This window comes from Salpingoeca rosetta (assembly GCF_000188695.1).
Source record: "Salpingoeca rosetta unplaced genomic scaffold supercont1.22, whole genome shotgun sequence".
Classification (NCBI taxonomy): Eukaryota; class Choanoflagellata; order Craspedida; family Salpingoecidae; genus Salpingoeca; species Salpingoeca rosetta.
Window position 1 is genome coordinate 599,911 of NW_004754912.1, and position 18,855 is coordinate 618,765.

Here is an 18,855-nt window from a genome sequence, read left to right on the forward strand (position 1 = left end):
ACTGAGCACACAGAGCAACGGACAAGCAAGATGGGGTTTGTCCAAAGCAAACCACGCAACCAACGTACCACACTTGCCACCGGGCGGAACTGCCACGTATGAATACGGCAGCGCTTCTTCGTTGGCGCAGAGGCCAAACACCACGCACACAGGCAGGCTGTTCTTGAAGGACAGCGGCTCAACAATCCGGAAGGAGGACTGCATCTCGCGGCCGGTTGGGCAAAGGGAGCAGACAAAGGGGCGCTGCTCGTCCTTGCAGACGAGATCGCGCTTTGCCGGGTCACGCGACAGGCGACAGTCCTCCACCATCTCACTCCACGGGTGGCCCTCCTTGAGGCGCACGCGGACCTGGCCAGGGTCCTTCACCAGCAGACACATGGGCGCGGCAAGCTTGTCGTCCGCCTCCTTCACACCAGGCACCTTGTAGGCAACCTTCTTCGACCTGCTCCGTGCGCAATCGATTGGAGGGGCGAGGAGAAATGGTTGGTGGTTGGTGGTTGTGGTTGGTGGTTGGTGATTGTGAGGGGGAACAAGTCGTGGTTCGTTTTCAAGTGAGCAAGCGTGTGAAATAAAGGTGGGTGTGAGTAAGGCGGTTGTGAAAGAACAGTACGAAGCGCAGGCGTACACGCAACCGACATAGGCAGTCGGATATGAAGGCATCACTGCAGTGTGCAAGTTGACAATGCTCCACAACAAGTGAGAACACAATAACAGCCAGACACAATCTACAAAGCCACCATCAGCACACGCACTTGAGGGCCGCCGCAGCCTCCTCCGTGCTGTTGGTGAGCAGAATGTCCTTGAACTTTGGATTGTACAGGCGATGCAGCGGGCGCAACTCCACGCGCTCTGTTGCTGTTGTTGCTGCTGGAGATGTTTGCGGCGGGTACACGTATCCAGCCAGCCGCAGCCCTTTGGTTTGGAGCTCTGTTGTGCTCATCTCCTCCTTCAGCGGCTTCTGACCAGGCAGCACCTGTCATGGCGCATGTGCGTGCGTGTGCATATGTGTGCATGCATGCATGCGTGTGTGTGTGTGTTTGTTTGTGTGTGCGCATGCATGCGTGAGATTGATGAAAAAAAGTTGGGTTGTGCGAGCACCTACATGCTCACGCAGTCACTTGAACCCTCGCAAATACACATACTCGCACAATTTCCACCACTCGCAGCAGTCAGCAAAATCTCACCAGCCCTGGTTGGTTGACAAAGCCGTCGTATTCGTGTTCTGTCGGGGAGAGGCGGGTGAGCCAGAGCGGCACCGTGTTCTCAAGCTGGTGGCGGTACACAAACCCAAGCGTGCAGACTTGCTGCGCATGCAAGTTGCACGAGATGGCCTGCAAGGGGTCGGTCGTGTACATGTGCTTGTTTGCGGCTGGATCGAAGAAGCGAAGCAGCGGCACAAGCATGTCGTCGGTGGACACGGTGTCCAGTAAACCAAGCGGTGGCGAGTACTGTTGCTCCGGCACGAGCGAAATGGACAGCTCCTCCGTGTGCGAAAATCCCGGCACGCACACGTCCACAGGGTGCTTGAGCCCGTTCTCCAAGTGCAGCGGGGAGCGCATAATCACCTCGCGCACGCCATCCTGCACGCGCACGTGTACGACCAAGCGGACGCACCGTCCGGACCCGCTCGACGTTGTCAGCTCGCACGTGGTCTCGCCAACCTCCGAGATGGCCAGGCCTTGCAGAGGCTGGAACCCGTCGACTTCCAGGCCAATGGCATGCTCGCCGTCACCGGACAGCCGCAGCAGCTCCAGTGCATACAGCTCTCGCGCCTTCTGCTTCCCTGCTTTGGAGATGCGCTTGTGCGTGGGGCCTCCATCGCGGCTGCTGCTTTGCTCGTCCTCATTGTCATCATCAGCACCTTGCCCACGGCCATTGCTGCTGTCTTCCTCGCCAGCATCATCATCATCATCATCATCATCATCACCACCACCATCATCATCATCGGCATTCCTGTCACGAGCACGAGATGATGACACGGTGCCACCACGAGCACCAGCATCGGGGGTCGATGCTGCTGGTGCAGTGTTGATGTGCTGGCTGCTGCCGCGCGGTGTTTGTGGCGTGAGAATCTCAATGGCTGCTGGGTTCACGTCCGCAACCCGGTAACACATGTAACACGCGCGCGTCATGGACAGGTTCTTGTTCAGGTCTGGGAAGAGCACGATGAAGCCGTTGGGGGCGTTGTTGGTGTAGAAGAAGCGAATCTCCACCACGGGTGGCGCGCCTGGCTCTCGTCGGAAGTGCAGATACAGTGCGGCACCCTTGTTGCCCAAGTTCAGGTTCACTCCGGTCGTCTCCCACCCTTCATCTTCAGGCTCGCGCGTGTACCCTGTGTATGTGTGTATGTGTATGTGGGTGTATGTATGTGTGTGAATGAGAACGAATGGTGCATGTGAAGGAGAACACGAGAAGACAAAGAGGAGGTTCTCTCGCTCGCTCTCACACATTTTACTATCACTTATTCGCACCCACCCACACATGCACGCACACACGTGTAAACACCCACACACACCCACACACCCACACACCCACACGTGTACACACACATACACACACACACACACACAAACACACATACACACACACACGTGTACACACACACACACACGAACACAAACACAAACACACATACACACACACACACACACATACGCACCAATCTTGAGGGCGGTGATGGGTTCGAAGCGCGTGTCGGTGGTGCGCAGGAGGAAGATGTTGTCACCACCGGATTTCTCGTTGAGGTTGAATGGCTTGCCGTCATACATGGCATCCCAGTACCTGTGCAGAGCAACACAACGAGAAAAAGCAATACAAGAGTCAGGAGCACGTGCAAGGGCATGTGCAGAGATTGAAACAGGGTGGTAGTGACGGAACAACGCCGTTTCCAACACACACGCAAACAAACACACACGCACGCACGCAAACAAACACACACGCACACGCACACGCATCTCCTTCTCCCTTGTCCTTCCTACCCCCGCCACACGTACACACTACCCCAAAACAGAAACCGTACACAGGGTTGCTGGCGTCATCATCTGGCGGCCCCTGCGGCGCGAGGCGTGCGCCCTTGCGAATGATGGACACGAAGAGGTTGGTGATTGGCTTCTCGCCAGTGACCGTCTTGGGCTCGACAGCAGTCCAGCGACACGGCGCCCGCTTGATGCACAGCATGGGGTTTTCCTTCTTCTTCTGGCCCGCGCTCAGGTTCTTGCGAATCACGTAGAAGCCAGAGGGGATGGACTCGTGCTTGGTGCCGTTGTGATAGATGACCGTCATGTCGATGATGGGGGCGCCGTTGCCGCGGAACACGCTCATGAACACGTCCCGCGCACCCGACGCGCCCGTGTTGAGGTTGGTGGGGATCATGTCGTAGCCGGCAGGGATGGGCTCGTGCACGCCAATCTTGGGCGTGATGCACCCCTTTGTGCCAATGAACGACACCTGCACATCGGTGATGGGCTGCTGGTCCTGGTTGGAACCGTAGCACAGGTACAGCTTGTGCCCGCTGCCTCCCTCGTTGAGGTTCTTCTCAATCATGCGGTAGCCAGGCGGTGGGCGCTCGCCCTTGTTTGCGTCGATGATGACAATGTCGGTGATGGCGGAGGTGTGCTGCTGCTGGCCCTTGGCCATGTACCCCATAAACTGCTGGCGGGCAGAGCCTGTGGACGCGCCTGTGCCCCTGGACTGCCCGTGCATGTCCGACAGCACCTCGCGCTCTGGCGTGAACACCATCAGCTCGCCCGGCGGCACCACGTGCTTGCGCGCCACGTCTGCGCTGAAGCGCCCAGATGGGGTGAAGGCAAGCGTGCGGTCTGTCAGGTTGATCAGCTTGTGCGTGCCGACGCGCCCGCCATGGGCGCCCTTTGTGCTCTTGCCCGTGACGCTGGTGATGCGCATCCACTTTGTGAGGATGTCGGTGACGTGCTGCACGCCCGTGGATGTGACAGTCAAATCCAAGCGGTCCTCGGTCTGCAGGTTGATGTTCAACCCGCCCTCTGCTCCCTGGAAGCCAACATACGACACACCAGCACCTGTTGATCAAGACGTGTGTGTGCGTGCGTGCGTGCGTGCGTGCGTGTGTGTGTGTGTGTGTGTGTGTGTGTGTGTGTGTGTGGTGTAGGGTGTGGGCGGTGAGGGTTATGGTAACTTAGGAAAATGAGAGATGAATGATAAGGCGATCGGTGTAGCCAGACCTAAAGAGGCACGCCGAAACCGTGTGCACCATACATTTACACAACTACAACACAAACACAAGCACACAAACGCACATCTACGTACACACGCACACACGCACACACGCACACACACACTTACATACAACACAAACACAACACAAACACAACACAAGTATACACACACAAACACAGTCACACCTTCTTTGCCGTAGCGGGAGAGAATCTCCCAGCGCCAGTAGCGGCCGGATGCGTTGAACTTTGGTGTCTGCACAGGCGCAACCGTGTGTGTCTGCTGGGCGGCAGAGAGGCGACACGCCTCAACCCAGGGGCCGTTCCTGCTGTCAGACGCAAACAGGCGAGAGTCCTTTGGCTGCAGGTGCGGCTGCCGCACGGGCTGGTACAGGAAGCGCTCAAGCTTGATGCAGCGGCCCATGTCAAAGACAACCACGTGCTTCTTGCGCGGTGCACAGCGCCAGAACGTGTCCACTGTTGGTGTCAGCAGGTTCCTTGCATCTCCGCCTGTTGCGGGCGCGAGCAGAAAGCCCCAGAAGGAAGTGGTGGGAGGATGTGTGTGAGTGCAGAGAGGAAACAAGCTGGCTGGCGTTGCAAGGAACAATCGAAACCTGGAAAGGAGGGGGGCGGGATGCAAGACATTGACGCTGAAAATACAACGCATTTCACATTCACAAAAGTACACGACGGCGTACCCGTTGGGCCGTGGCTGCGCTTGGTCGAACGAGAAGCACTTTGCTTCTCAATGCTCACGTCCGAGAGATCAATCTTACCAGAGTCGCCTCGCTCAACCCTGTCGTAAACAAACAGCAAATGTAAGCGCACGCAAATCGTCAGATAGTGGCGCCGGTGCAGATTGTGGACATGCTGCTGCGCAGATATCGCCACGCACACACATATACACGCACGTACACGCACACATGCACACGCACACATATACATGTGCACACGCACGTACACGCACACATATACATGCACACATGCGCGCACACACACACACACACACACCACCACCACCACCACCACTGACTTGAGGGAGAGGGTGTAGCCTCCAATGACTTCGTCGTCACGCGTTTCACGAAGAAGGATGGGCTCCCAGGACGAATGGTGTGGATCCACAGCAGCAATTGCAATTTGCACGTGCGCATCCGCCACAATGGCGCGTGACCAGTTGGTCACGGTTCCACTGAGCGACGTCGACACACACAGCAGCGGCGCGCGCAGGCCGCCCTTGGTGTTGATGAGGAGAAGGTTCACGCACGGCACGTTTGCCGTCAGCACCTCTTCCGTGACACGCCCGGCCGTCGCCACGCTCACGTCAAGGGACGCCGCCTCCTTTGGCGGCACGTGGCACTGCGGGGAGAGGCGGAACGGAAGCTGGGTCCACTTGCCCGAATTCGTGGTGCTGGTAAGGCGCTCGTACTCCTCCACCAGCGACGTCGCAAACCGCGTCGCACTGCGCACGTCCGCATACGCGAGGTTGATGTTGATGGGGTCGACGTCGAGCGAGATGGCTGTCTTGCCGCCCTGCTGTCGGAAGACGGAGCTCACACAGCAGGGCGCCACGCAGTCCAGCCGCGTGCTCTGGTCATTTCCTTCCCGCGACACAATCAGGAAATCGCTCACTTGCGCATCCACAAACACGACCTCCTCCGTGAACATGGCGTGTGCCTGCAGCACAAAGTCAAGGTTGAACTGGCGTGCCCGACGAGCAATGCTCTCCAGCACCACCACAGTTGGATGTTCAATAGTTGCATCGACACGGAAGCACTCCACGGGCTGTGGCAGAGGGCGCGGCTCCGCGCCTTCCTGCAGCACGTCCTTGACATACGCCGGGTTGCGTGTGGGGTCGGCGCTCGCCACAGGCGCAGCGGCAGCAGCGGGGGAGGATGTTGCAGTGCTGGACGTGGTGACTGCTGCTGAGGATGGCTCAAGCTCCAATTGCTGCTGTTGCTGCTGTTGATCGCGCAACTGCTGTGAGGCTGACGCAGGCCCGCGGCCACTGGTGGTGCTGGTGCTGGTGCTGCTGCTTGAGATGATGAAGAAGCGAAGCAGGCTCTGACACAGCTCTGGCGATACGTACAGCACAAAGCCGCGGAAGACGCCCTGTGCATCGGAGTCGAGCGATGGTCCCAAGTCCACCTTCTTCACGCCCGGGAGTTTGAGCGAGCGCACGCGCTTGATGGCGGCTGCGGCCTCGCGGTAATTGTGCATCCAGCCAATCACCACGCGCACCCCTTCGGGCGCGTTCTGCTGCACAAACAGCGAGCGAATCTTGCCCGTCTCCTGCAGCGGCGCCCGCAGCCTGTCCACGTCCAGTGTCTCGTCACCAACAACGCGAATGGTCTGGCGCCGGAAGAACAGCGAGCCCTCCAGCAGCGCGCGTGACATCCCTGGCGGCGTTGTGAGAAACGTGTAACCGTCGTCGTCAGCCCTGCCTTTGCGCGGCAGCGTGTCGCGGGCTGAGAGAGCAGCAATGGTGACGGACGCAGCAAGCTCGTTCGTTCCCGTTGCGTTCATGGTCACGCGTGCACGCAGGTCCTGCACTGCCAAGTGGGTCAGCTGGTATTTCTTGTCGCGGCAGTTGTCCACACTCACGCCGTCATCAAGGTACAGCGACGCGCTGATCTCTTGCAAGTGCACGGCCATGAACATGGCTGCGGCGTGAGGCGCATCAAGCCGCTCCACATCGACTTCCGGTACCGTCACGCTATCAGCTGCAGTCCCAGCACCCACGTCATCACCGCCATTGCCATCGCCACTCCCGCCCGTCAGCTCGCCACCATCATCGTCGCCGCCACCATCGCCAGCAGCGGCGGCCGTGCTGGACGGTTGCATGAGGGGTGACGCCATGATATTCTCCGCCAGCGTGATGAGCGTGAGGTAGTCTGTCTGTCCGACGGAGACCTGCGTTGCGCCCACGGCCGCGCTGGCCATGACGGCTGCTGCCTCCTGGTTGAGCTCAAAGGTGAACGGCTCCACCTCCTTCACCAGCACCGTCTCGCTGATGATGTCGTTGTCGGTGAATGTGGCCAGCGCCTGGGCTTCCTCGTACATTTCCCGCTCCCCAGCCTGCAGCATCACCTCCACCGTCGTGTCGTCCAGCACTGCGAGCGGGCGCACTTGTGCTGCAAACGCCTTTGTCTTGTTCCGCGCGTCCACAACCGCACGCGCCAGGTTGAGGCCCGAGATCTTCACCAGCATGTGGTTGTACAGCAGCGCGCTCTTGACGTCACGGCCAAGCAGCTCCGGGTCCTTGGAAAATTTCGCATTCTGCACACAGGCGGTGACGTTGTTGGTGACGGTGATGCTGCCCAGATCAATGACAACGGCAGTGGTGTCGTATGGCGACAGGGGCACAACCACGGTCGGCGACGACACAAGAATGTCCACGTGCATGCGCCCGTCTGCTTCTGTATCGTCTTCCACGTCGCCTGCCGCGCTGCTTGTGGCGGTGGTGCTGCTGCCGCTGCGGTCAGCTGCGTCGTCTGCGTTTGCGGATATGTCCTCGAGGGTCGTGAGGACAGGAGCAATGAACTCCAGTACGCCCGCAATGAAGTCCGGCAGCACAAAGATACGCAGCGGCGCTGGGATGGATTATGTGTGCGTGTGAGCGTGTGTGAAGATGTGTGTGTGCACATGTGTGTGTTTAAACATGTGTGCGTGTGCGTGTGTGTGTTAAGATGTGTGTGTGTGTGTGAGAGTAAATTTACGAGCGCGGCGTGCAAAATAAAGTACATGAATGCGGGTAGGTGTGTGTAAAAGCACCTACGCATTGAGGAACACACGAGTCACGCGTGTACCTGCTCGCAGGGAGATGCTAAGGGGAACCTGGCCCTGCTTCGGGTCTGCTTCCAGCAACAGCTGTGTCTGTGTTGAGAGTTAGATAGTGGGAACATTGGAGGTGAAACAGGTTGTCAGATAGACGCTTCATATTGCCTCGGGGCAAACCAACTGGGGGGGGGGGGGGGTGTTCGACCTACCGATCTTTCGAGCGGTTGTGCATGCAATTTTCGCGCGTTCAAGCGTAGGCACACGTGCACACACACACGTGCACACACACACGCACGCATGCGAACAACACCGCCAACAGAACCAACACCGCCATCGCGAGCCAAACGGGTCCGTTGTACTCACGTCGATGAGAGTGTCGGATGCAATGACGTCAATGACGTCCCTGTACAGGTAGCCTTCATCATTCACCACGCTGTGGTTTCGCAAGCGTGGCTGGCCAAGCTGCGCCTGAATTGTGGTCTGCGTGCCGCATTGCACGACGTTTGCGGACAAGTTGTCCACTGAGAGGACAGCTAGGTATGTACGGCCAGTGGCAATGCCAATGTCCAGGCCCGTGCTGTGGAACGCGATGGCCATATCTGTTGGCCTGACGCGGTCGTCGTCGTCATCATCATCGCCTCCGGCTTGCGGTTGCTGTTGGGTGATGGTGGTGGGCGATGCTGTGGTGTCACTGCCAGCAGCAGCGGCGGCCCCAGTTGCCTGCGCAGCGCTGAGCTGCGTGGTGCTCCCTTTGCCGTCGTCCCACGCCAGTTCGGCTTGTGCTGCGGGTGCAGTCATATCTGCGGCGTGGCAGTGAGTGCGTGAGTGCATGCGTGAGTGAGTGCGGGAGTGAGAGAGAGAGAGAGAGAGTGTGTGTGTGTGTGTGTGCGGGGACATGGGTGTGCAGGTGTGTGAGCTTGTGCGCAAGAATATGTGCATGTGCATGGGGGGGGGTTGTGCTCCGCCGTCTGTGCTGTTGGGCGCGTCTACAAGCCCGGTTGTGGAAACTGAGGCTGGACACAGAAGGCAAATATGCACTCATGGCTGCACCAACAGCAATGCGTGTGAATATCCCTTCACGCACCTGCAATCTTCGTCACCACGCCTTGCACGAGCGGCAACGTCGTCTGTGGAGATTTGCGTGCAGCAACCCAGCAGCACCAGCCGTGACAATGTGAATGACGGCAGCGTCAATCGATGGCAACATTGGCAGTTTAAGCTGAGGAAACATACGGCAGGGTATCGAGGAGACAAGCAAGCGAACAGCCCATACCATACACGCACGCGTGTACACACACACAAACGAACACACACACACACACACACACACACACACACACACACAAGCTCCAGCGTGTCGGTGTTTGGCGCACCTTGACGAGGGCGACGGCCGCGTGCTGCTCCAGACTGATGGCGAGGCGCGAAATATCGCCCTGAACTGTCACAAGCTGAGGGGCGGCCAAGGGAAGGTGCATGTGTGTGGTCAATAGAGATGAATAGTCATGGAAAGAGAAGGGTGTGAGAGAGAAAACAACATGGAGACAGGGCGTGCATGTATGAAAATGTGTGTGTGTGTGTGTGTGTGTGTGTGTGTGTGTGTGTGTGTGTGTGTGTGTGCTGTTTGTGTGCTCTCACAACCGGCGCCATACATGTTTGTAAACGCACAGTAAGTGAGCCGAGTCACAAGTGGTCACAGGTAGTCACAGGTGGTCACAGGTGCCCCCCCCCTTCGCCCTCGCACAAGCACGCACCGTGTTGCTGAACGAGGTTTGAAGGTCTGGGTGTTTTGGATCAACAATGGTGGCGCTGAGCGACACAAAGTTTTTGTTGGTGGACTGGCAGGACGCCATGCGCCGCGCTTCGGACGATGACAGCACATCTGGTGTTGTGATGGCATCGTCGCGCGTGTACAGCAAACACATCTCCTCCATGCGTCTTGGGTCTGGCCCAGAGAACACGCCCACATCGATACCGGCAAGCGTGGCCTCCACCACCATGTCGAGCGTGCGTTGGTTCACGTATGCGCTCAGGTCGTACGCTGTGAAGCACAGGTTCTTCTTTCGCCGGCCGTCTGCCAGTGCCTCGTACAGCTGTACCTCCATCCGAGCAATCTGCACATGCGTTATATGCGTTGTGTGGACGGGTTGCATGTGAGAGCGAGAATTTGTGACGTGTGAGGCTGTGTTTGCACTCATGGACGCGCATGTATGTTGAAAGCACACGTATGACCAACAAAAAGACAAGACGCAGGCATGTTCTGAACAAAAAGGCACGCACGTTTACGTTCAGGCACACGCATGCACGCACGCGCGCGCGCACACACACACACACACACACACACACACACACACACTCAAAACAAGCACGCCACGCGCAGTCCACTGCAAGTGGCATTGCACCTTCAAGTCGGCCTGCAGCAGGCGAATGGCAATATCTGACGGTGGCGGCTTCGGCGTCGCTGCGGGACGGAGTTCGCTCGATGCATCCTGGAACTCATCCTCATCATCGTCGTGGTTGTCAGACTTGCTGCTGATGCCAGATGGTGTACGCTTGAGGGTTGGCTTGCGGGACACGGGGGTGGATGCAGCGGAGCTTTGGGCCGCTTCGCCTTTCCCGCTGTCCTTCTTCTTCTTCTTGCTTGCCTGCGTGGCGCTGCCGCCGTTGTTGTTATTGCTGTCTGTGCTTGCAAGGAAGCGCTCAAAGTCATCCTCGACCGACTGCGTGTACCGGTACGCGTCGGCATCAAACGTGCTCGCCTCCGTCCAGACCGCTGCAGAACGTGGTGGTGACGTGGTGGAAATGTTTGAGGATGATGATGATGATGATTGATGATGACGGTGTTGGTGATGATGGTGGTGATGAGAACGAGGTCGCTTGATGTTAGGCGAAAGTGCTAAAAGAAGGCCGAGAATATACGAAAAGTGGCACTGTGTGGCAATAAACAAAGTGCACCAGTGCTCATACTCACCAGCTTGCTCCGTAAGAGCTTGGAGGTCCAAGTCACCTGTTTGTGTTGATGTGAGCAGTAAACCATGAGGGGGAGATGGGGCAAGACAGCGTGTCAGAGTGCATGTGTTGGCATAAATGGGCGCTGTGTGAACACCAGTGGTATAACAAGGTGTGCACCATTGAGCAACTTAAAAAAGGAACACCAATTGTATGGCTTGGATGACTGTGCTTACCGATGAAGGTGCTAGCGAGGGAGAGGAGCGAGAGAACTTGCTGGTCCGACACTCTGCAAGGAGAGTGAGATTGCATTGTTGGAATTCGAGTGGCACGTACGTGTCGATGACAGTTGAATGCAGCAAAGTGTGAGTGCGTGTGTGTGTGCGTGCGTGTGTGTGTCTGTGTGTGTGTGTGTGTCTGTGTGTGTGTGTGTCTCTGTGTGTGTGTGTGTAATCATATTCGATCACATGCAGGTGCGGCGGCAAGGCTGTCTCACCCGACACGGATGTCATCGATGCGGGCGTTGACGGTGATGAAGGGCAGCTGCACGTCGTTCTCACGCAAACACCTGCACACCACAGGCAACGACCACAGGGAAGTAGGTGCATGGGTCACGAAGGAAGCAGCGGAAGGATGCGCTCGACCCTGCATTGAAGAAGACAAAGAATACGCCGAACAACTGCTTGCAAGCAACATACCAGCTTCTTCAATACGCCACACTTCGCTCCCATTTGCACGTCACACATGAGGAGACGCACAAAAAACAACCACTCACTTGCCCACGACGGCGTGGATCTTGGTTTCGTCGACAATGTGCCTTGTGCTCGTTTTCTTCGTCTGCAGCTCGCGCCACTGATCCATGTTGTCCACGAGAAGAACCTGTTGAGGGAACAAGAGGTGGGGAGGGGGTTGATGTGCGTGAGTCAAGGGGGCGGAGGAGCACGTTGATGGGTGCAGAAGGATGTGACGGCTGCAGAAGAATGAAAGACATGAAAGACACACACGGACACACACAGACAAACATACACACACACACACACTCTCTCTCGTGCATGTGAGTGTATGTGAGCGTGGTGGCGCAATTTCTGCTCAGGGCTCGTGGCTTGCGCAACAGCTGTTCGCGGTGCGCACCTTGATTTGCTGAAGATCGATGTTGTACCGGTCGTACATGAGTACTTGCAGATCCTTGAGCGAGAGCGTGGTGGTGTCTGTTGGCTCTTGCAGGGAGCTGTGCACGGCCACTGTACCGAGATCAGCAACTAGCAGCTGTCGTGGGGAAGGATGCAACAACAGCGCAAGCAGGGTGAGAAAGCTTGGTAGCTCACGTAGGCATCGGGCGAACGAACGCGGACAAGTGCAACACACACACACACATACACGCACGCACACACACACACACACACACACACACACACACACACACACACACACACACACACACACACACACCTTTGGTGCATGCTCGACGTCTGTGGGCACGGAGACACTGACGACTGGCGCGCGAATGTTCACGTCAAGTTTCATGTTCTGTTGCAAACATGACGGCGCGTGAGATGAAAAGTGGAGTGGTGTTGCAATGAGGAGCACAAGAAGAGCACCGCAGGCAAGTTAAGGGTGAGAAAGACAACACACCAGACACAGATAAACACACACGCGCACACTGCTTCGTGCCTCCGAACCCTTGTCTTTATCGCCTCCTTCGTTCTGTCACCATGGCACACCACATGGCACCACCACCACCACCACCACCACCACGACAACGGCGACGATGCCCCACCTTGCGGGTGTTGATGGCGTGCTCGAGACCAGCCCGCATCTGCTGCTGCGCGTGCACAAGCGATGCGCTGGTGGCGTCAACAATGTCCGCCGTGTTGATCGTCGGCGGCACCTGGAAAAACTCCACAATGCTGCCAGCGGAGGGGTTGGTTGGTGATGTGAGGGTTGTGTGTGTGTGTGTATGTGGTTGTGTGTGTGTGTGTGTGTGGTTGTGTGTGTGCGTGAGTGTGTGGGTGTGCGTGTGAGTGCGTTGGGCGTAAGCAATGTAACCTGTAGCTGCCACCTGCAACCACAGTCACGAATGACCCCACTGTGCAACACACACACACACACACACAAGAACACAGAACACATACGCACTCCCCAAAGCCACCGATCCCACCTCTTGATGGGCCGCGGCTGGAGCTGGATCATGTGCCCCTGCATCACCAGCTTCAGCGCCATGTCAATGTGCGGCTCGTTTGCCATCGGGATTGGGTTGACATCAAACTGCAGGGAAGTGGCGAGCTGTCCGTCGTCGTCGTCGCCGCCAGCATCACCCATCAACGCCTTGAGCAAGTCCACCATGCGGTTGGTGACCGGGCAGTGCACCTGCGCAAACGTGCGCGAGAGACTCGCCTTGACGCACAGTCCGTCGCCAACGGGGCGCTGGAGGGCATTTGCCGTCAGGTCATCGCACTCAAACTGCAGCAGGCAGTCGCCTTTGCTCGTGTCCAGCGACTGGCGGCGAGCGGGTGAAGTGACAGGAGAGGTTATATGGCGTGTGCAAGAGGGTGAGGTACAGCGAGTGAGGTGTGTTTGTGTGTTTGTGTGTTTGTGTGTTTGTTCATATATGTGTGTGTGTGTGTTTGGCGTGTGTGTGCGTGTGTGTGCGTGTGTGCGTGTGCGTGCTGGTGGGCGCGATTGCTTCCATCGACACAGAAGAACAGGATGGTACGATCCACACCTTTGCGTCTGCAGAGTCCCGCAAGAGACGAAGAACGAGGCTTTTGAGCGCAGCGTTCACAATCGCACCCACATAGTCCGCGTCCTAGATATGTGAGTGTGAGTGTGCGGTGTTGTGTGAGTGTGTGTGTGCGTGTGTGAGAAAGTGAGTGAGTGAGTGAACAAGTATGTCGGCTGCAACCGAGAGTTGACAGCGATATGTAGAACCAAACAACTGCCTGCATGCAATGCAATCTTACCTTTGGCGTTTCGTAGTCTTCTTCCTTTGCCAGCATCTGCACGAGCTCTTTGCGTGACTCGCTGAGCTCCCGCTGAAGACGTGCATGCGTATGTGTGCGCGTATGTGTGTGCGATGCGTGTATGAGGGCGTGAGTGTGTGCGTGTCGCGTAAGCGAGAAGAAGGCAATACATGTTCTATGCCTGAAAACCTGCAGCCGCACAACCACTCGCAAACACAGCAGCCACCCGCAAACACAGCAGCCACTCGCAAACACAACAAGCACAGGCGCACGAAGCACTGTCCAGTTTGCTGCACCTCAATGTCCTCCGATGTCTGAGCGGAGGATGATGACGACGACCAGAACCATGACTTGACCGACTTCATCAGACCGCCACCAAGCGACCGCTTCGGCACCCGCGACCTGAAACAGGGAGGAGAAGGGGGTGCAGATTCGTAAGGATGTGATGTTATGCATGCAGACATGTGCGGGTGGATGTGGGTGGGCAATATTGAGGTGTGTTGATGATTGGAGTGAGGTGATGAGTGCATGTAGGAAGGAATACGTGCAAGGAAGCAGTGGAATAAGCGTTGAGAAACAGCAGGAATGCGCATGCGTTGTGAGTGCGTGGCAAGACAGGTCACCGGCACGCTCACTTTGCAATCTTGCGGTAGAGGCGAATATCGTTGATGGAGAGGCGCTCGTCTTCCTCAATTGCCTTTGCCTGCAGGCAAAATCAGCAAGAGCACAATCAGCAAGAGCAAAACAAGGAAGATGCGCATATTTGGTGTGAAGGCCAGTTTTCACATAAGGTTGACACACATGCATGCAGGCACGGCGTGCCCACTTGTGTATCCACCAGCGCACGCGCATACCCGCTTTGCGTCTGCAGAGCTGGCCTGTCGCTTGAGCACGCGCGTGAAGAGCTCGACATATTCCAGCCGCAGATCCCTGTGGTGAAGGCGAAATGGAGCGGAGGGGAGGTGAGGTGAATGCGGAAAAGTCGCACCTTGAGAGAATACGAAAGGACGCGACACAATGGCTCTCAAGAGTGCACACATCACACGTAGTCTCGCACGCACGCATGCACACACACACGTAGTCTCTCTCTCTCACACACACACACAAGCTCACACACACAAGCTCACACACATACACACACGCACACACACACGCTCACACACACATGCAACGCACCTCCTCTGCTTCATCTTGGCCCACGACCACATGTCGCGCCGCCTGCGCCACCGGCGCGTGATGCTCTTGGCAGCAAACGTCCACCACGCGAGGGCGTGTCCGGAAACCGGAACAGCGGGCCGCAGGCGCTTGTGCTCCTTGCGCTTTTCCGCCAGAGAAAAATGGCTGGCGGAGGACAGGATGTTGAGGAACTGCACGCGGCGCAGGTCTGCACCGATACATATGTGTGTGTGCGTGCGTGTGTGTGTGTGTGTGTGTGTGTGCATGTGTGTGTGTGTGTGCGTGTCCATGTGCGTGTGTGCGTGTGTGTGCATGTGCATGCGTGTGTGTGAGTGCAAAGTGTACAAGTGTGTGTGCCCCTGATGAGGACTTCAATCAAGGCACCGCGTATGAACGACCAACACGACGCACCAAGGCCGATGCTGGGCATGGCAAAGTCAAGCTCAAACTGCGGCGGCCGCTTCCCGTCCGGCGTCACGACCTGTACGAGATGGCCGGCGGAGTTGAGCACATGGACATACATGTGGGCATGTGTGAATGTGTGATGTGTGATGTGTGCACATGCGCCTGACGTGAATGTGTGATGCGTGCGCATGCATATGCACACAGTGTGGGCACCAGGAAAGGACAAGACTTGTCGCGCGTGATCAGCACTGCAAGTATGCGCAAAGCGCCACCGCCGCATGTGCGCAATGTTGACCTTCTTGTTGATGCAGAGCTGTCCGTTGAAGGCGAGCGGGCGCAGGATGTGGTGGTGCTTGTCAAGATTGCTCTGGTCCTGAAACACCTTGTTCATGACTGGGGCAAGCGCGTTGCGTGTGTGCAAAGGCGATTGTGGTTGTGGTTGTGGGTGTGATTGCGAGTGTGATTGTGTGTGTGTGAGTGTAGGCGGCAGTGTCATCGACGTGGATGATGTCTCGAGTGGAGGCTGAAACAGTCAACAGTGCATACTGTGCACAGCCCGGGCACGTGAACACACACCCGCAACCGTGCAATCTCACGCACGCCAACAGCCCCACACACACCTGCACGGATGTCGGCAATGCTCTGCTTGGATGTTGAGATGAGGGCATGTGTGTCCGTGTTGCCATCGAGGTAGATGGACAAGTTCTTCAACTCAAGCAGCTGCATGAACCATGCGTGCATCACGGCACAGGAAACAAACAAGAGCGGTGTGGTGCTCAGAATGTAAGTTGCTGGTTCGTGGAGTGGAAATCCACACCTCCATCAAACCATAAACCAGGCGTGAAGGACCGTCACTTTGGGGCTCATCAGTTGGGAGGTTTCACGTGGCTTGACTGGGGAGAGAAGAGAGGAACAGTCGTGCAGCCAAGACACAGTCTCGCAACCACTGTACATTCACGCGCACACCTCCAACATGAACACATGGTCACATGCACTCGTGCATGTAGGCACACCTTTCGAGCGACGGTGTGCGAGAGCTCCTTCACAGTTGGGCGCCAGTTCGAATCTGCGGAACAAATGGTGATTTCACCCAATGTCACGCCACCAGCAAACGGCGACTGCACAGTGTATGTGTGTGTGTGTGTGTAAGTGTGAGTGCGTATGAAGGTGAGGGATGAGCATGAGCAAAGCGCGATGACATCATGAAGAGAGCAGGGCCACATGTAGGCATCATTGTACGTACGCAGGGCGTGACGGCGCCAGAGTCCTCGTAGCGGAGATGGATGCGCTTCACCGTCACCTGCACTCACACACACACACACACATGGACGACGGCAGCGGGAAAACAAACGGTGAGTGGCGATGCATGTGACAATGTGTCAGCAAAGGCAACGCAAGTGCACACGCACACACACATATATATGCACACACACGCGCACGCGCACGCACACCTGGAGGTTGTTGACGACGCCAAAGACGATCTTGGAGGAGAACAGGTCGTCGTCTGCGCTGGGAGCCTCGTCCCTATGACGACGTTGGCGGCGGTGGTGGTGGTGGTGGGTGAAGGAATGAAGAAATGCACACACAGATACACACACATACACACACACTCTCTCAGCAAGATTGCTGCGAGTACATTCCATTTTTCGTCTCCCCAAAATCATCCTTCTCTGTCCTCCTCCCAGTCCCCTTTGTGTGAATATGGGCAACTGTGTGTGTGTGTGTGTGTGTGTGTGTGTGTGTGTGTGTGTGTGTGTGTGTGTGTGTGTGTGTGTGTGTGTTTGTGCGCACTTGTCGAGGGCGTCGAGCTGGTCCCGGCGCTGCTTCAGCTTTGCTTGTTTCTCCTTCTCTGCATCGTACTGCACACATGACAGCGACGGAGAGGGAATGGACGTTAGTGTGTGTGTGTGTGTGTGTGTGTGTGTGTGTGTGTGTGTGTGTGTGTGTGTGTGTGTTTGTCATTCACGTGGCGGCAGTGCAACGCCTTGTGGTTGATCGTGCATTTGCCAGTGCGCACCTTCTGCTCTTCTGTGGGCTCGACGATGAGGGTCACTGCAGAAGAAGAGTGGACACAACACGCTTGTTGAGCAGCGCACCACCAACACCGGCACTGCACTGTGTGCGTGCACACAAGAACACAAGCAAGGAAAGGAGCATACAAGCACTCACGCGCACACGCACATATAAGCATGCACACACATGTACACACAAACACACACATAAACAAGGACACGAGCATGCATGTACCTTCGTCGAGCGTGACGCGAATTGGTTTGGAAAAGAGGTTCTTCCACGACACCTCCAAGTGCAGCAGCCCGACAACACCTGCAGGATTGGCACAATCACATGTGAGGGCAAGCAGGCGAGAGCGACAGCAAGGCGGAGGGTGCTTGGGATCAGAGGAGCAGCGCTAGCATGTCCGTGTGAGAGATCGAGAGAAGCGTAGCTGAGCAGAAGGAGCAACGCACCAGCAGTGATGGAGATGGGAAGGCCGAGCTCCTTCTGCAACACCTCTTTCTTCAGATGCAGGTTGGTCAGCGTCACCTTGCCTGTGATGCGTTTGGATAGAGAGGAGCGAGGATCAGCGAGACAATGACGTCATGACAAAGACATGCAGTTTGAGGATGTGGTGGCAAAGGTATGCAGAACAACGAGAATGCGGTGGAAACGGCATGCAGTACAAACAGAATGCGGTGGAAACGGCATGCAGTATGAGAACGCAGCACATATGAACGCACAAGCACAACCACGATCACACACACACACACACGCACACGCACAAACACAATCACAAACACACGCCCCCCATACAACGCACCTTCCAGCACGGAGATTTTGAGGGCTGCATCGTCGAGGTTTTGGAAGTAAGGGGCCATGAACTTCTTCATGGCCCAGAAGGCCACATTGGACAGCATGCTGCTGCCACGAGCGGCCCCGCTGTTGCTGTTGCTGTTGCTGTTGTTGTTGTTGCTTGCTGTTGTCTCGTGTCACACAGGGGAGATGCGACTGGTTGCTGCTCCGAATGCTCCAAGTCTTGTCTGTGGCCGATGTGAAGTAACAGTGTAAACAAACGCAGAGCGGAAAAAATGGATGGACGCATTATGAGTGTGGGTGGAGCAATGGCCTGCACCGTCCTTCATGTCATGTCAAGCAAGGCCACAGAGCCACAGCCAAGCAAGGCTGGACAAGGACATATCATCATCATCATCATCAATTCGAAGCATCAAGCACAGCAAAGCAGCGACCTTGCTCGCTTGCTGGCTTGCAAGTCGTCGAGTGTTTGCGTGTGTGAAGTGTGTGTGTGGTGGAAATCCGCGCACTGGTTTGATGGTTGGTCTTGCTTGCTCCTCTCCTTCTTCGTTTTCTTGCAAAGGCAAATTTGACTTTTTCCACAGGTACAC

The 18,855-nt window shown here is 56.6% G+C and overlaps 1 protein-coding gene across 1 annotated transcript in view; it reads right to left on the reverse strand.

The window, feature by feature from the left end:
- PTSG_12578 (uncharacterized protein) overlaps nucleotides 1-18,759 on the reverse strand; it is a 26,478-nt gene extending 7,719 nt beyond the window's left edge. Inside the window, exons 1-40 of the mRNA XM_004990838.1 lie at nucleotides 18,700-18,759; nucleotides 18,273-18,492; nucleotides 17,923-18,003; nucleotides 17,702-17,779; nucleotides 17,472-17,506; nucleotides 17,246-17,313; nucleotides 16,906-16,978; nucleotides 16,698-16,754; nucleotides 16,468-16,572; nucleotides 16,075-16,174; nucleotides 15,750-15,847; nucleotides 15,461-15,530; nucleotides 15,050-15,257; nucleotides 14,728-14,803; nucleotides 14,509-14,576; nucleotides 14,170-14,275; nucleotides 13,874-13,945; nucleotides 13,636-13,719; nucleotides 13,072-13,409; nucleotides 12,691-12,820; nucleotides 12,363-12,440; nucleotides 12,045-12,179; nucleotides 11,689-11,792; nucleotides 11,410-11,481; nucleotides 11,150-11,202; nucleotides 10,936-10,971; nucleotides 10,367-10,737; nucleotides 9,719-10,078; nucleotides 9,341-9,415; nucleotides 9,052-9,094; nucleotides 8,331-8,767; nucleotides 7,997-8,063; nucleotides 5,224-7,780; nucleotides 4,889-4,986; nucleotides 4,380-4,700; nucleotides 3,020-4,037; nucleotides 2,660-2,781; nucleotides 1,185-2,332; nucleotides 753-973; nucleotides 69-442 (exon numbers count right to left, since the gene is read on the reverse strand). Of these exons, the coding sequence (XP_004990895.1) occupies nucleotides 69-442; nucleotides 753-973; nucleotides 1,185-2,332; nucleotides 2,660-2,781; nucleotides 3,020-4,037; nucleotides 4,380-4,700; nucleotides 4,889-4,986; nucleotides 5,224-7,780; nucleotides 7,997-8,063; nucleotides 8,331-8,767; nucleotides 9,052-9,094; nucleotides 9,341-9,415; nucleotides 9,719-10,078; nucleotides 10,367-10,737; nucleotides 10,936-10,971; nucleotides 11,150-11,202; nucleotides 11,410-11,481; nucleotides 11,689-11,792; nucleotides 12,045-12,179; nucleotides 12,363-12,440; nucleotides 12,691-12,820; nucleotides 13,072-13,409; nucleotides 13,636-13,719; nucleotides 13,874-13,945; nucleotides 14,170-14,275; nucleotides 14,509-14,576; nucleotides 14,728-14,803; nucleotides 15,050-15,257; nucleotides 15,461-15,530; nucleotides 15,750-15,847; nucleotides 16,075-16,174; nucleotides 16,468-16,572; nucleotides 16,698-16,754; nucleotides 16,906-16,978; nucleotides 17,246-17,313; nucleotides 17,472-17,506; nucleotides 17,702-17,779; nucleotides 17,923-18,003; nucleotides 18,273-18,369 (9,634 nt within the window). The 5' untranslated portion in view covers nucleotides 18,370-18,492; nucleotides 18,700-18,759. The remainder of the gene's footprint in view (nucleotides 1-68; nucleotides 443-752; nucleotides 974-1,184; nucleotides 2,333-2,659; nucleotides 2,782-3,019; nucleotides 4,038-4,379; nucleotides 4,701-4,888; nucleotides 4,987-5,223; nucleotides 7,781-7,996; nucleotides 8,064-8,330; nucleotides 8,768-9,051; nucleotides 9,095-9,340; nucleotides 9,416-9,718; nucleotides 10,079-10,366; nucleotides 10,738-10,935; nucleotides 10,972-11,149; nucleotides 11,203-11,409; nucleotides 11,482-11,688; nucleotides 11,793-12,044; nucleotides 12,180-12,362; nucleotides 12,441-12,690; nucleotides 12,821-13,071; nucleotides 13,410-13,635; nucleotides 13,720-13,873; nucleotides 13,946-14,169; nucleotides 14,276-14,508; nucleotides 14,577-14,727; nucleotides 14,804-15,049; nucleotides 15,258-15,460; nucleotides 15,531-15,749; nucleotides 15,848-16,074; nucleotides 16,175-16,467; nucleotides 16,573-16,697; nucleotides 16,755-16,905; nucleotides 16,979-17,245; nucleotides 17,314-17,471; nucleotides 17,507-17,701; nucleotides 17,780-17,922; nucleotides 18,004-18,272; nucleotides 18,493-18,699) is intronic.
- Nucleotides 18,760-18,855: the final 96 nt, after the last annotated feature.